At 42.9% G+C, this 15,629-nt stretch overlaps 1 protein-coding gene across 1 annotated transcript in view; it reads left to right on the top strand.

The window, feature by feature from the left end:
- The window catches only part of LOC311100069 (netrin receptor UNC5D-like), a gene marked incomplete at both ends in the record, with an annotated part of 335,937 nt that extends 327,999 nt beyond the window's left edge, over nt 1-7,938 (top strand). Inside the window, 4 exons of the mRNA XM_084140810.1 lie at nt 1,840-1,989; nt 4,212-4,376; nt 4,814-4,992; nt 7,704-7,938. Coding sequence (XP_083996936.1) covers nt 1,840-1,989; nt 4,212-4,376; nt 4,814-4,992; nt 7,704-7,938 — 729 coding nt within the window. The remainder of the gene's footprint in view (nt 1-1,839; nt 1,990-4,211; nt 4,377-4,813; nt 4,993-7,703) is intronic.
- Nucleotides 7,939-15,629: the final 7,691 nt, after the last annotated feature.

Raw genomic sequence — 15,629 nt, 5'->3', positions numbered from 1 at the left:
CTATTAGGCATCGTCCCGTCATTTATGGGGGTACCATCCACGACCTGCACATCTGCTCTGGCTTGCTGCAGGTTTGGATCCTGGGTCTGGGCCGTCCCGAAATTAGTCAGGGACCCTGCCAGGTCTGTTGGTTCTAGATAGTCGCCCTCTGAATCCAGATCGATCCCCGGCCCAACTAGTACCGGGCTGCTCATTATTGACGGGGTCTGCCCCTTCCTCATCCTCCCCTACTAGCACCTGTGAGGTTGGCCCCTGGGAAACCTTCTATTTTCTTGGCTTTGGTTGAGGGCTAGATGCTACTTCCTGCTTGGTCAGGGGGGTTTGCTTCTCAAATATGCCATTCTTTTGGCCTAACCTCGCAAAGTTAGGAAAGTATCTACCCAGTATTACATCATCTTTGGGACCACGCAAACCTCATAATCCAGCAACCCCTCCTCAGTTTGTATGCTCACTAAGGCTGTTGGATACGGACGGGTATCCCCATGAATGCACGTAACACTGACATCCTGACTTATCCAGTTTATGAGTCGGCACGAGGTCTGCAACGACCAAGGTTAACATACTGCCGGAATCAAGCAGGGCTCCAACCTCTTTCCCTTCAACCTTCACCATGCACATATGTTCATTTCTTGGTCTTTCAAGTACAGTGGTTACCACAGGACATGCGTACCATATATCAGTTTCTTCTTTTCCACCGAGGTTACATTGCATTGGCTCTTCTTTCACAGGGCAGTAGGCCGCAATATGTTCCGGTCTATTACAATTGCAACAGAAAATAGGGTTGACCCCTTATATGTGGGTCGGCCCCACCTTGCGAGCGTTCCCCTTGCTTCTGGGGATTGTAGTTTTTGGCGGTCTGCCATTTTGTGATCTGTCGTTCCTGTCGGGGTGGCCATTTTAGTGAGAGGGCAGAGCCCGTTTATTAGTTCTGCTCTCACATATCTGCCATTTAACACTCTGCCCCTTTCTTTGCCACAGTATATTACTGGAAACCTTTTAAGTTTACCAGTAAACTACCAGAATTTCGTATCTTTCAAGGATGTTATGTAATCTGTCACAATACATCTAGTGGCCCTTTTGGGTACTTCAGATTATCACAGGTGTCTCTGGCCCTCTGTGTGGCCTTATCACATGTAAAATATATGAAATAATTAAATAAGATGATTTTAAAATGAAACATAGAATGACAAAGCTGTAAAACATTATCCTAAATATAAACCATAAACTTAGTGAATACCATTGGTGTTTAATATGAGTGTTTCAGCATGAAATATCCTTTACATTTATTTACACACTTTTATTTTATTTTACCATGTCAATATGTATTTGTTGTCAATGTTTTGGCGGCAAACTGTTGGCAGTTGTGAAAAAAAGTCAATAGTTGGATGAGTTGCAGAGTTAATTGAAAAGAATCCCATTGTTGATTAGACACTTTTTTTTCATTAATTAGGCTATTTTCTCTTGAACCATATCGTCTATCTCCTAAAAACTCACTGACAGATGGAGGAGAGGGGTTGTGACTGAGTAATATTGATTTTCTATGTTCTGTAATCCGTGTATACTGTTCTTCAACGCTGTAAACACACCCGGATTCAATGTAATTATCATCCTTTAATCTCACCTTTCTCTCCTTCCCTCATCTCCCTTCTCTATCACACTCTCTCTCCCTCTTTCCATCTTGCCAACTTCTCCCCCACTCTCTCTCCGCCTCCTACCTCCCACCTCCTTCCCCACTCTCCCTCTTCCCTTCCCCCCTTCCCACCTCCCTTCGTCTCTCATCCTTCCCCCCTCTTCTCCTCCTCCACCCCTTCCCGTCCCCTCACCTCTCCACCCTATCAGGAGGTGGCGTCGGCCGAGCGGGTGAGGGGTGGTCGTCTCCTGGAGGAGCCCAAGACGCTGCTGTTCAGGGGGAACTCCCTCAGCCTGCAACTCTCCATCCAGGACGTCCCCCAGTTCCTCTGGAGCATCAAGCCTTTCACCACCTGCCAGGTAGGGGATGGAGGAGTGTGTGTGGGAAAGGGAGGGGGGGTTAGAGAGGGAGTGTGGGTGTGCGTGGAACCCCATCATTAGAGAAACCTCCCTTCCACCACAATCCCTTCATCAGATTCCTCTCCTCCATTAACGATCCCTTCTTCTTCCTCTGTGGTCACATCAAAGAGCAGGGACAGCAGCAGGGGACCAGAACTATCTTCTCCACACACACACACACACACACACACACACACACACACACACACACACACACAAACATACACACAACAAAATGTATTGACTTGCTGTTTGTTTGTCATTGAAACTACACAATATGTAGGAACTGAATTGACTTTGAAGACTGGAATGTTAATTCAGTTTGCTCATGGATACACAACCCCATCCCCAAGAGGCTGCTGATTGTAATCCCTTCAATGATTAGCTGAGGTCGTTGAGTGGCTAAAGAGATCATTGACCTGGTCTGGTCTTAAAGACCCAGTGCTGTCAATAATGTGATTTTCCTGTGTTTTTTATATATTTCCACATTATGAGGTTGGAATAATACTGTGAAATTGTGAAAATTATGATAATGCCCTTTTAGTGTAAGAGCTGTTTGAAAAGACCGCCTGAAATTTCAGACTGTTTTGGTGGGATAAAGTTTTGGCCTGCCTGGTGACAGGCAGTCCAATAAGAAAGACCAATAAGAAAGAGAGGTCCAAACCTCTCTGCCAATAACAGCTAGTTTTCAGTTTTCCCATCCCCACTCAGACCACTCCTAGACAGTCCTAGCAAAATTCTTGCTTAAGAAATCACTCTTTGCTAAGAAGCTATTTTTGGACCTTTAACTAGTAGTTAAAAGGTGAAATATAGGAAAGAGGGCAATACAATTAGCTTGCATTGAGGCATTGTGTTTAGCAAATGTTGTCATCCAGGGCCTGTATTCAAAATGTGCCTCAGAGTAGAAATGCTGATGTAGGATCAGGTCCCCCCCCGTTCATGTAATTTTATTTATTAGGATCTAAAAGGCCAAATTGATTCTATATCAGTACTCTGAGACTCTTTGTGAATACGGGACCAGTGCTAGATTAGGTATATAGTTTAGGGCTGTCCCTGACTAAAAAAAATCTTGGTCAACCGAGAGTCGTCTGTTCTTTCGACCAATCGATTGGTAGACATTTATAAACGTGTATTTTTCTATATATAGACACACCCTATGTTTGAATAAAATCAACTATATATAGGCTACTGAGCTTTTCTGATGCTTTAAGCACTGCGATTAAAAATGAAGACACACAAATTACTAAAGAGGGAGCCAGAGATCAATATAGCCTAACCAGAAGAAAAAAACCTGTTCCCGAGCCACCTCCTCCCACTGCCCGCTGTTGCTGGTCTTCGCAGATTCTGCCATTATGCTCCTAATCGATGCCGGTAATAGGCTACAACAATGGTCGGCAACCTTTTCCATTTGGAGTGCCAAGTTATCATACCATTTCTACTGATCTACTTATGATTTTCATATGCACATTTTCATGTAACAATTTCATTTAATTTATAATGAAGTCTTCATATCTCAAAATCAATGTCATGTGGTTAATCAACATTCTATCTAAATGAAAATGATACAAATCTAAAAGGATGCAGGTAGAAAATATCCTGATAAAAATAAATATCCTATAAATCACATTGGCTACGCATGGCCTGTCTGCAAGGAACTTGAAACATACATTGTATCAACTATTAACTTGGTCCAGCCCGATCGTGCTAGCAAACTTGCAACATTGTATGAAATATTCTGGTTGTGCGCTCTGCAAACAATGTGTCCACTCCTACAATGACAACGGTAAGACTGTAATAATAATATATTGAATGCATTAACAGAAATTACTTTAACCAAACAAACATTGTAGATTAGAAATTATGGGAATTAACGGTAAATGTGCTACTGGTGATGCTGGTGTGGCTTCTGCAATGGATTAGTCCACTGAGACAGGCATGAATCAGACAGGTGTCTCTTGGACCATACATTTTTTATATATATATATATGGCACCACTGCTCGACCAGCCTATCGACCAAACAATCGACCAGTCGACTAAATGGAGTCAGCCCTACTATAGTTTATTTAATATATTGATCTCGCTCTCTCTCTCTCTCTCTCTCCCCTCTCTTTCTCTCTCTCTCACTCTCTCTACCTCCCTCCCCCCTCCCTTCCTCTCTCTCTCCGTCTCTCTCTTCCTCCAGGAGTTCTCGTTCTCTCAGGTGTGGGCTAGTAACCAGCACCCCCTGCAGTGTGCCTTCTCATTGGAGCGCTACAGCCCCGCCTCCTCCCAGCTGTCCTGTAAGATCAGTGTGCGCCAGGTCAAAGGTCAGGAGCAGATCCTCCAGGTCTACACCTCCGTGGTCGAGGTAAGGGGAGGAGTGTGTGTGGGAGGAAGTGTGTGTGTGTGTGTATGTGTGTGTGTGTGTGGACGCGCACATGTGGCCCTGTGTTTGTGAGTGTCCGTCTTCATAAGTGTGTATATGTCCATGTGTGTGTATAAATTAATGCTAGTGTGTGTGTAAACCCCAAATGGAGGTGATGCTGTTATACTAATTGGCTCTCTCATTAGAGTGAATGTCTCCGGATTTGACTGAAGAGCTTTTCTTAATGAAGCTCTCAGGGGCTCTTGACTTGTAGATTGCATCGGTTTAACTCTTTGAAGACGTATAATCCGCTGTTATCTGTAGAAATGCATTGAATTGTGAATTATAAGACTTGAAATTATCTATTTAACTGTGAGTGAAAATATTTTACCACCCTGACACCCCTCTTTTTTAAATCCTGTAATGGTTTCTTCCTCCAGAGTGAAAAGGAGGTAGTCCCCTTCTTCACTCAGTCGGACTGTACCATCACATCACAGATGGGGTCCAGCGCCTTCAAGATCCCACTGTCCATCCGCCAGAGGATCTGTGCCACCTTCGACACAGCCAACGCCAAGGGCAAGGACTGGCAGCTGCTTGCACAGAAACTCTGCATAGACAGGTGAGATACCATTTGCATGCACTTGCGCACACACACACACACACACACACACACACACACACACACACACAATCACTCAAAGACACACACACGCACACACCTTGTGGGGACACACAATTCAGTCCCATTCAAAATCCTATTTTCCCTAACCCCTAACCCTAAACCTAACCCTAACCCGTACTCTTACCCTAAACCTAACCCAAAAACCTAACCCTAAACCTAACCCTAGCTCCAAACCCTAAAACTAACCCTAGCTCCTAACCCTAACCCTTAACGTAATTCTAACCCTAACACTAATTCTAACCCTAAACCCCCTAGAAATAGCATTTTACATTGTGGGGACTAACAAAATGTCCCCAGTTGGTCAAATTTAGGTTTGTTTACTATTCTTGTGGGGACTTCTGGTCCCCACAAGAATAGTTAAACACATCCATACATATGCACACACACACACACATTCACACACATAAACTCTTTCTGGTACTATACACAAAGAAACCCTGGGTCCCGTCCTTAATTTCTAGTACAACTGTTATACTGGCCCATGCAATGTTCACCATGTTTAAATTTGACTAGCATTTTGAGTACCACCCATTTAAGTCAATTTAATTTAGGTAGTCTAGAAGTTGTATTGATTAATAATGATACTGCACGCTACAGAAATGTGTCTTAACTTTGTTTGCTCTATTGGCTTGGTCAATATGATTGCAAATGACTCATTATGAAATGACCAAATTACAGAAATTATCAACCTTGACTGATTCAACTCTGTCTATCAATTGTCCCCATGGCTGTGCCCAGTTCATTTGCATACTGGTTGGCTTTTTAATCTGAATCTTCACCACTGTTGGGAAGGGAAAGGGGGATACCTAGTCAGTTGTACAACTGAATGCATTCAAATGTGTCTTCCGCATTTATGCCAATCCTTATCTGCTATCACCAAGCAGCCCTACCAGAGACCAGGCCACAGACACACACGGCTGATCTCATTATATATCTGTACACACACGCACACACACATACACACACTGAGAGACACACACACACAATAGCTGGAGGAGATTGTGTATTTGGGTCAACTGCAGGAAGGTCTCAGGCCACTGGTTGCTCAGGCTGGAGCTGTAAGAGAGAAAATGAGAGAACGAGTATAATATGATAATATTATGAGGAAACAATGTGTCCGGTTACACTTTAGTTGCTTATCTGTTGATAAGCAACTGCTTGCTAAGGTTACAGTTAGGTTTAGGTTTAGAATAAGGGTTAGGGCAAGGGTTAAGGTGAGGGTTAGGTTAAGGGTAAGGGTAAGGGTTAAGTTTAGGGTTAGGATAAGGGTTAAGGTTAGTGATACGGTTAGGGTTAGTAGATAGTTAGGTGAAATGTTACTGATAGTCTGTAGATAGTCTCTAGAGCATCTTCAGATGGACTATCCAAATAAAGTGTTACCTGCTGTCCTCATTAACTGTCCTCTCCACATACGTCCCTCTCTCCCTCCTTCATTCCCTCCATCCCTCCCTCCTGTAGAAGTATTTCTGGGATAGCTGCCAGAGCGCTATATGCTTAGGATGTTGGGGATTTTAGCAGTTTGATAATGGGTGATCTCTATTCCCTCAGCAGAAGAAGAAACAGTCAATAATAGAGGGCTATGTTTCAGCCATCTTGGCTGCGTTTACCAGGCAGCCCTATTCTGATATTTTTGTCACTAACTGGTATTTTCACCAATCCGATCAGATCTTTTGACCATTGGGCTGCCTGTGTAAACACAGTCCTGTTGTCTTGTTTCCACATAGCCAACCCTTTCCACCATCACTTTATCTCTCTGTCCCGCACCCCCCCCCCCCACCCCCCCCCTCCCCTCCCCCTCCCTCTCTCTGATCTTCCATCTATCTTTTAGGAGTGGGGAAAGGGGAGGGGGGAGTTTACTGAGTAAAAGGGTGACATAAGCTGCGTGACATAAACCAGAAAACTGTGCCAGTAAACAACATGAGGTATTTCGGGAATGGGAGAAGGATTTGGGAATCATTTTCTACCCAGTGGAAGCCGCCAGCAGCATGTAATGAGAATGTCTCTACCTTGTTAAGCAGATTTTTGCTATTAAATCTCTGGGTGTGTGGGAGCATCATCACCACGCCTGAGAGGAGAAGGGGAGAGAGGGAGAGAGAGAGGGAGAGAGAGAGGGAGAGAGAGAGGGAGAGAGGGAGAGAGGGAGAGGGAGAGAGAGAGGGAGAGAGAGAGGGAGAGGGAGAGAGAGAGGGAGAGAGAGAGGGAGAGAGAGAGAGAGAGGGAGAGGGAGAGGGAGAGGGAGAGGGAGAGGGAGAGGTATACTGTGATGAAACAGTGCCCTCTGGTGAACAGCTGAGGTGGTGGGATAGCAGTGAGGGAGTAGGAAGTTGATGCTGAATTTGATATTCAGGATTTTGACTTTGATATTCAGCATAATGAGTTAAGCGATGCAATATACATGTATTTGTTTCCTTCTTCCTTTTCATCATCCACTCATTTCTCCCTCATACTTTTTGTCCAGTGTCTCCCAAACCTCTTCCCGAGTAACCGCAGCCAGTACCTCTTGTTGGATCTATTCCAGTACAAGCATATCTGAATCATCTGGTCAACTACTCATCAAGCCCCAGTATTCTATATGAACAGTGTCCTCTCTGTCCCTATCTCTCCCTCTCTGGCTCCCCCCCCCCCACTTCCCTCACCCCTCTCTCTAGGAACCTGTGTTACTTTGCGCGTCAGGAGAGCCCATCGGCGGTGATCCTCAGCCTATGGGAGGCCCAGCACCAGGACACAGGGGACCTGGACTCTCTGGCCAGCGCCCTGGAGGAGATCGGCAAAGTCCACTCCACCTCAAGTAGGACCACCACGCAGACCACCACAGAGACCACCACAAGGACCAGCGCAACCCTGGGCCGCAGCACTGAGGAGCTGGACGCTGAGTTCACCTAACCAGGGGAGGGAGGAATGGATGAACTGGAGCCCCAGCAGAGGATCACAAGGCTGGGCATGAACTAGCCTAAACATGGGAGGAATGGATGGACCCTTACAGTGGAGGAGGTCGTACAGAAGACTCCAGTGGACTAATCCAGCCAGGGGATGATTGGACAGAGAGCAGACATGACTAAGGACTACAGGGGAACTAACAAACTACTGTAACTAAAGTCAGACCACCAGGCTGAATGGAGGGGGAAGAGGGACAAGATGATAAGGGAACAAGAGGTGCTAGAGGAGAAGGGTACAAGGGAGAGAGGTAAAAAGGGTGAGGGGGATAAGGGTTCGAGAGGGGAGGGGTGCAGGCCAGGGCTAGGGGTGCAAGAGGAGATGGGAATAAGGGAAAGGGGACAAGGGACAGTGGTGCAAGAGGAGAAGAGGTGCAAGGCAGAGAGGGATAAGGGGGAGGGGGACAAGCAAGCATTGTCCAAGGTAGAGGGGTTCTAGAGGTCTGGAGGTCCTGCCACAAGAGGGCAGATACTGTTATTTAGGTAGAAACAGAGGAACTAACTACAGTAACCTAGGGACTAATCCACAAAAGAGTCCAAAAGTTAACCGCAACTGAACCACAAACCAATGAGAGACACTCTTCCTAACCTGGACTATTAGGCCCCGCCCCTCTAGTAATTCCCCTCGGTAGCCAGAATGCTTTGTGTGACGTGAAGATGTTGTTTATTTTATATTTATAATATCTCTCTCTTTTCATTATTCTCTTGTGTTTTTCCTTGCACATTGAAGGTGTGTTAAGTAAATAGGCCTACTGTGGAACCAGAGAGAAACAAGCTCTGTCTAGTTATTCTAATGTTGACAACATGTTGTGAAAAACAGTCAGTTATGACGTCTGCCATATGACGTCACAAACATTTGGTTTACCCATACCTAGGCTCTGTTCCAATACCCACTCGAGCATACTACCTAGAATGAAGCAATGTATTGGGGATTGCATTCAGAGTGGGATGCATTGTGGTATGTGTTGATATTGGGACGTAGCCAATATGTCATTTTACTGAATGGCACTGAAAAGGTTATTGTGTCACACTAGAGCAGTGACATTAATTAAGAAATGTCTATCTGCAGATGAATGAAGGAGAATGTATGAGGGATGGTCAAAACGTCACTAGCTGTCACATGGGTAAGATCAACACACACACACGAACAAGCAGAATGGCACTTTCCTATCAGGTGGATGTTTTTTACCTAAATCTATTGATCAGAAAATGTATTGAAGTGATTAGAGTATTTACGTGTGCTGTTAACCCTTAAACTCCCACTCCAGTGGTGCTGTAGGCCAAGTCAGACTAACTAACAACTAACCCTTAGCCTACTACCAAGAAACACACGCACATACACACACAAAATAGGTAATAATAAAAAAGGTAAACTATGAGGAACAGTGTGTAGAACTGTCATAGTGTTGTTTAATGAAATTTACAGTGTTTTTACATGACAGTACCTAACTATAGTAAGCTCTCCAGTCTCCTCTACCTAAAGTGTGGGAGACACCAGGCACGTGGCAGAGGTGCTCCCAACATTGTTATAGCATTTAAACTCATCACACACAATAGCAGGAGCTGCAGCTTGGAGATGATGAACTGACACACACTGAACTGATCTGACATATACACACACACACACGCGCGCTGTCTGCGCGTGCACACACACACTCTGGGCACACGCACACACAGTTCCCCAATGTAGTGAGGTGTATGCCTAATTGAATATCTGGAACGCAAAAAATATGCAGACGGATGTCACTACAGTAATCGTCTAAAAGAGATATCTATACACATCAGTGTGTGGGTGCATGTGTGTGCACCTGCAGGTGTGCGTGACATGAATTTGAAGATCTGTCTTTGTCCCTTTGGAGAATCCAGCCTAGTGCTAGTATTTAAGTTTATCCTGATGTGTGATGTGTGTATCTCTCACAAGCTACTGTCTTTAGATATGTATTCCTTTGGAGAAAAATAAACACTACTGAATTGAGTAAAACGGTATCTATTTGTCAGACGTACTGAGACATTAATCTGACGATTTATGGATTTTATTTTGAGCTGCTGTTTTTACATAATCTGCCTTTCCTTATTAGGAAGAAACATACCTTTGAAATCTAAGAGATCCTTCCTAGTTCTCATACTGCAATTATTATATTTTTGGTTAGAGTAAAACGTAACTATTAAAAATAGTTGAATGAGGATTTTATCCTGAAAATATTATTATACATACAGTGAGAGGCATTTATAATTAATTTAATTGAATTAAGCCATGAACGTTCTTTATACATTCTCTATAATCACATTTTATTGATTTAGCTATGTTTTACAACACTATACATTTTGAATGTTAAGCAGGTGAATAGTATGATGATTATTATGCTGCTTATCACTGTTTGATGTATATTTCTGCTGATTTATGTTCTTTTTTTTCCTCAACATGATTTGCAAATGTATATACTCTATCATGTTTTGAAATAAATATGCAGTGAAATTCCCTTGTTTTCTTTGGTCTGAAAATGACGTTGTAATAAACCTTAGGCTGGGATTCAATCAACATTGTGCTTTCTGAAGGTCATTTTCGCTTGAGCCAACATCCTTTTAAGCATTGTCGGCTGTCCAGTGGACTGCTCTATAACACACATTGGATTGAATCCTGGCCTTAGGTTTATTACAATAACTAGGGTGTCCACCCACTCTGCCCGGCTTTGGTAATGAAATGTCACTTCTTTATGTTATAAACAGTAGTGGTGCGTGGGTATAATCACTGGGGAAGCCAAGCCAGGAAAAAAACTCATATTACAACCTGCTGTATGTGTTGTGATAATTGCGTTGTTTACTCTATAACCTGTTAGTTCATATCCCATGCCACCATGGTATATAAGCCTAAGGCCGAGACAATAAGACGACACAGTGGCAGAATAGATTCAACAACACCTTTGTTTCATCACAAAACCGGAGAGCAACATCTCTCCGGTGAAGTCCACAAACAAACAGTTACATGACCTACTACAGCATGGTCAAACAAGTTTCTGACATTTTCAGACTACTAAACAACAAGTGGTGGAAAAAGTAAAAGATTCCTTTATAGAAAATTACTCAAATAAAAGTGAAAGTCACCTAGTAAAATACTGCTTGTGTAAAATTCTAAAGGTATTTGGTTTTAAGTAAATGTATAAATAATTTCAAATTGCTTATATTAAGCAAACTAGACAGAACAATTTTCTTGTTTTTTTAATTTACAGATAGCCAGGGGCACACTCCAACACTCAGACATAATTCACAAACGAAGCATTTATGTTTAGTGTGTACTCCAGATCAGAGGCTGTAGGGATGACCAGGGATGTTCCCTTGATAAGTGTGTGAATTTGACTATTTTCCTGTCCTGCTAAGCATTCAAAATATAAGTAGTAGTAGTAGTACTTTTGGGTGTCACAAAAAATGTATGGAGTATAAAGTACATTATTTTTCTTTAGGAATGTAGTGAAGTAAAAATAAAAGTTGTCAAAAATATAAATAGTAATGTAAAGTACAGGTACCCCAAAAGAAGACTAAAGTATTTTCACTTAAGTACTTTACAGCACTGTAAACAACTATTGATTTAGGACCACAGAGAATTACCGCAAGAAAAAAAGAAAACAGGAGCTGCCTCCACTATTGCAGCGCCATTTCAACTTCAATATTTCAAGATCATCAAATCACCTACAGTGAGGTAAAAAAGTATTTGATCCCCTGCTGATTTTGTACGTTTGCCCACTAACAAAGAAATGATCAGTCTATAATTTTAATGGTAGGTTTATTTGAACAGTGAGAGACAGAATAACAAAAAAAAAATCCAGGAAAACGCATGTCAAAAATGTTATAAATTGATTTGCATTTTAATGAGGGAAATAAGTATTTGACCCCCTCTCAATCAGAAAGATTTCTGGCTCCCAGGTGTCTTTTATACAGGTAACGAGCTGAGATTAGGAGCACACTCTTAAAGGGAGTGCTCCTAATCTCAGTTTGTTACCTGTATAAAAGACACCTGTCCACAGAAGCAATCAATCAATTAGATTCCAAACTCTCCACCATGGCCAAGACCAAAGAGCTCTCCAAGGATGTCAGGGACAAGATTGTAGACCTACACAAGGCTGGAATGGGCTACAAGACCATCGCCAAGCAGCTTGGTGAGAAGGTGACAACAGTTGGTTTGATTATTCGCAAATGGAAGAAACACAAAATAACTGTCAATCTCCCTCGGCCTGGGGCTCCATGTAAGATCTCACCTCGTGGAGTTGCAATGATCATGAGAACGGTGTGGAATCAGCCCAGAACTACACGGGAGGATCTTGTCAATGATCTCAAGGCAGCTGGGACCATAGTCACCAAGAAAACAATTGGTAACACACTACGTCGTGAAGGACTGAAATCCTGCAGCGCCCGCAAGGTCCCCCTGCTCAAGAAAGCACATATAAAAGCCCGTCTGAAGTTTATCAATGAACATCTGAATGATTCAGAGGAGAACTGGGTGAGGAGGATTGCTGCCTATGACCCCAAGAACACCATCCCCACCATCGAACATGGAGATGGAAACATTATGCTTTGGGGGTGTTTTTCTGCTAAGGGGACAGGACAACTTCACTGCATCAAAGGGACGATGGACGGGGCCATGTACCGTCAAATCTTGGGTGAGAACCTCCTTCCCTCAGCCAGGCATTGAAAATGGGTCGTGGATGGGTATTCCAGCAAGACAATGACCCAAAACACACGGCCAAGGCAACAAAGGAGTGGCTCAAGAAGAAGCACATTAAGGTCCTGGAGTGGCCTAGCCAGTCTCCAGACCTTAATCCCGTAGAAAACCTGTGGAGGGAGCTGAAGGTTCGAGTTGCCTAACGTCAGCCTCGAAACCTTAATGACATGGAGAAGATCTGCAAAGAAGAGTGGGATAAATCCCTCCTGAGATGTGTGCAAACCTGGTGGCCAACTACAAGAAATGTCTGACCTCTGTGATTGCCAACAAGGGTTTTGCCACCAAGTACTAAGTCATGTTTTGCAGAGGGGTCAAATACTTATTTCCCTCATTAAAATGCAAATCAATTTCTAACATTTTTGACATGCGTTTTTCTGGATTTTTTTGTTGTTATTCTGTCTCTCACTGTTCAAATAAACCTACCATTAAAATTATAGACTGATCATTTCTTTGTCAGTGGGCAAACGTACAAAATCAGCAGTGGATCAAATACTTTTTTCCCTCACTGTATGCTTAGTCTAATACAGTGACAACTAAGATACCAAAAACGATTTAGTCCAATCAACGTAAGCTAAATATGATATGGCTGTCCATGGGTACTGATTTCTCTGTGTGTGTGTGTGTGTGTGTGTGTGTGTGTGTGTGTGTGTGTGTGTGTGTGTGTGTGTGTGTGTGTGTGTGTGTGTGTGTGTGTGTGTGTGTGTGCAAGTAGAAAAAACATGTTGACTCATCCAGAAAATCCAATGCCATCCTCCTCTCTTTCATGACTCTGTCATAGAGTACACGCTTTTAGTTTTTATTGTCCTAATCTACCTGGCTAAAGTGTTTGCTTGCTAGCCTAACTTCCTTTCATGGGAAACAATGCGCCAGGCCAGCTAGTTAACATTAGCTTACTACATCTACAGTTAAAGTCGAAGGTTTACATACACCTTAGCCAAAAACATTTAAACTCAGTTTTTCACAATTCCTGACATTTAATCCTAGTAAAAATTCCCTGTTTTAGGTCAGTTAGGATCAACACTTTATTTTAAGAATGTGAAATGTCAGAATATTGGTAGAGAGAATGATTTGTTTCAGCTGTTATTTCTTTCATCACATTCCCAGTGGGTCAGAAGTTTACATACAATCAATTAGTATTTGGTAGCATTGCCTTTAAATTGTTTAACTTAGGTCAAACGTTTCAGGTAGCCTTCCACAAGCTTCCCACAATAAGTTGGGTGAATTTTGGCCCATTCCTCCTGACAGAGCTTGTGTAACTGAGTCAGGTTGGTAGGCCTCCTTGCTCGCACATGCTTTTTCAGTTCTGCCCACACATTTTCTATAGAATTGAGGTCAGGGCTTTGTGATGGCCACTCCAATACCTTGACTTTGTTGTCCTTAAGCCATTTTGCCACAACTTTGGAAGTATGCTTGGGGTCATTGTCCATTTGGAATACCCATTTGCGACCAAGCTTTACTTTCCTGACTGATGTCTTGAGATGTTGCTTCAATATATCCACATAATTTTCCTTCCACATGATGCCATCTACTTTGTGAAGTGCACCACCAATCCCTCCTGCAGCAAAGCACCCCCACAGCATGATGCTGCCACCCCCGTGCTTCACGGTTGGGATGGTGTTCTTCGGCTTGCAAGCCGCCAACTTTTTCCTCCAAACATAACGATGGTCATTATGGCCAAACAGTTCTATTTTTGTTTCATCAGACCAGAGGACATTTCTCCAAAAAGTACGATCTTTGTCCCCATGTGCAGTTGCAAACCGTAGTCTGGCTTTTTTATGGTGGTTTTGGAGCATTTATGGCGGTTTTACATTAATCTCTAGGAGACAGAACGCTTCTCCTTCCTGAGCAGTATGACAGCTGCATGGTCCCATGATGTTTATACTTGCGTACTATTGTTTGTACAGATGAACGTGGTACCTTCAGGCGTTTGGAAATTGCTCCCAAAGATGAACCAGACTTGTGGAGGTCTACAAAAATTTTTCTGAGGTCTTGGCTGATTTCTTTTGATTTTCCCATGATGTCAAGCAAAGAGGCACCTATCAGAAGCTTCTAAAGCCATGACATCATTTTCTGGAAATTTTCAAGCTGTTTAAAGGCACAATCAACTTAGTGTATGTAAACTTCTGACCCACTGGAATTGCGAGACAGTGAATTGTAAGTGAAATAATCTGTCTGTAAACAATTGTTGGAAAAAATTACTTGTGTCATGCACAAAGTTGATGTCCCAACCGACTTGCCAAAACTATAGTTTGTTAACAAGAAATTTGTGGAGTGGTTGAAAAACAAGTTTTAATGACTCCAACCTAAGTGTATGTAAACTTCCGACTTCAACTGTACATATTGAACTTAGGCCAGGGGCACAATGTATGAATTTATGGTTAGATCAGAATCGCCGTTATATCATTGGCCAGTACGGAGAATTAAGTAAAACCACAAGTCCGAATCTCTATCTCCATCCATGGCTAATTTAGGAAAGGGACGATTTTAGCTAGCGAGCTATCCACCAGGACAACGACATAACGAGATGCAACAATTCAAGTTTTTTCTGTAAATTAAGTTTGTCTTGTGATTGGTGTGAAGCCAAATCCAAACTGTCTTCCCTTGACAGTTTGGCTTCCTTCTTTTGGTGCACCAGGGCCATTCACAGTTGAGCTCACTCAGTTTAGTTCAACGCTGATTGGCAATTATTTTTTTATTAAGGGAAGCCAAATGCTTGCATTCAATGCAACGGGTAGCAATAATGTCATAATCTTTTTGACCAGACAGCATCAGATAGATGGCCTACGCATACTGAGACAGAGGGGCGCTGTTTCGCTTGCTCGGATGCTTTCTCCGATGAGATACATTCAGCCTCTTGCGAATTGAAGTGTTATGAAACACAGAGAGACGAAAGATAAATTATTGAAAAAAATTATTGGTCATTTTTT

Source organism: Coregonus lavaretus, assembly GCF_964263955.1.
Source record: "Coregonus lavaretus genome assembly, chromosome: 24".
Classification (NCBI taxonomy): Eukaryota; Metazoa; Chordata; class Actinopteri; order Salmoniformes; family Salmonidae; genus Coregonus; species Coregonus lavaretus.
This window is presented reverse-complemented; position numbering and strand designations above follow the sequence as displayed.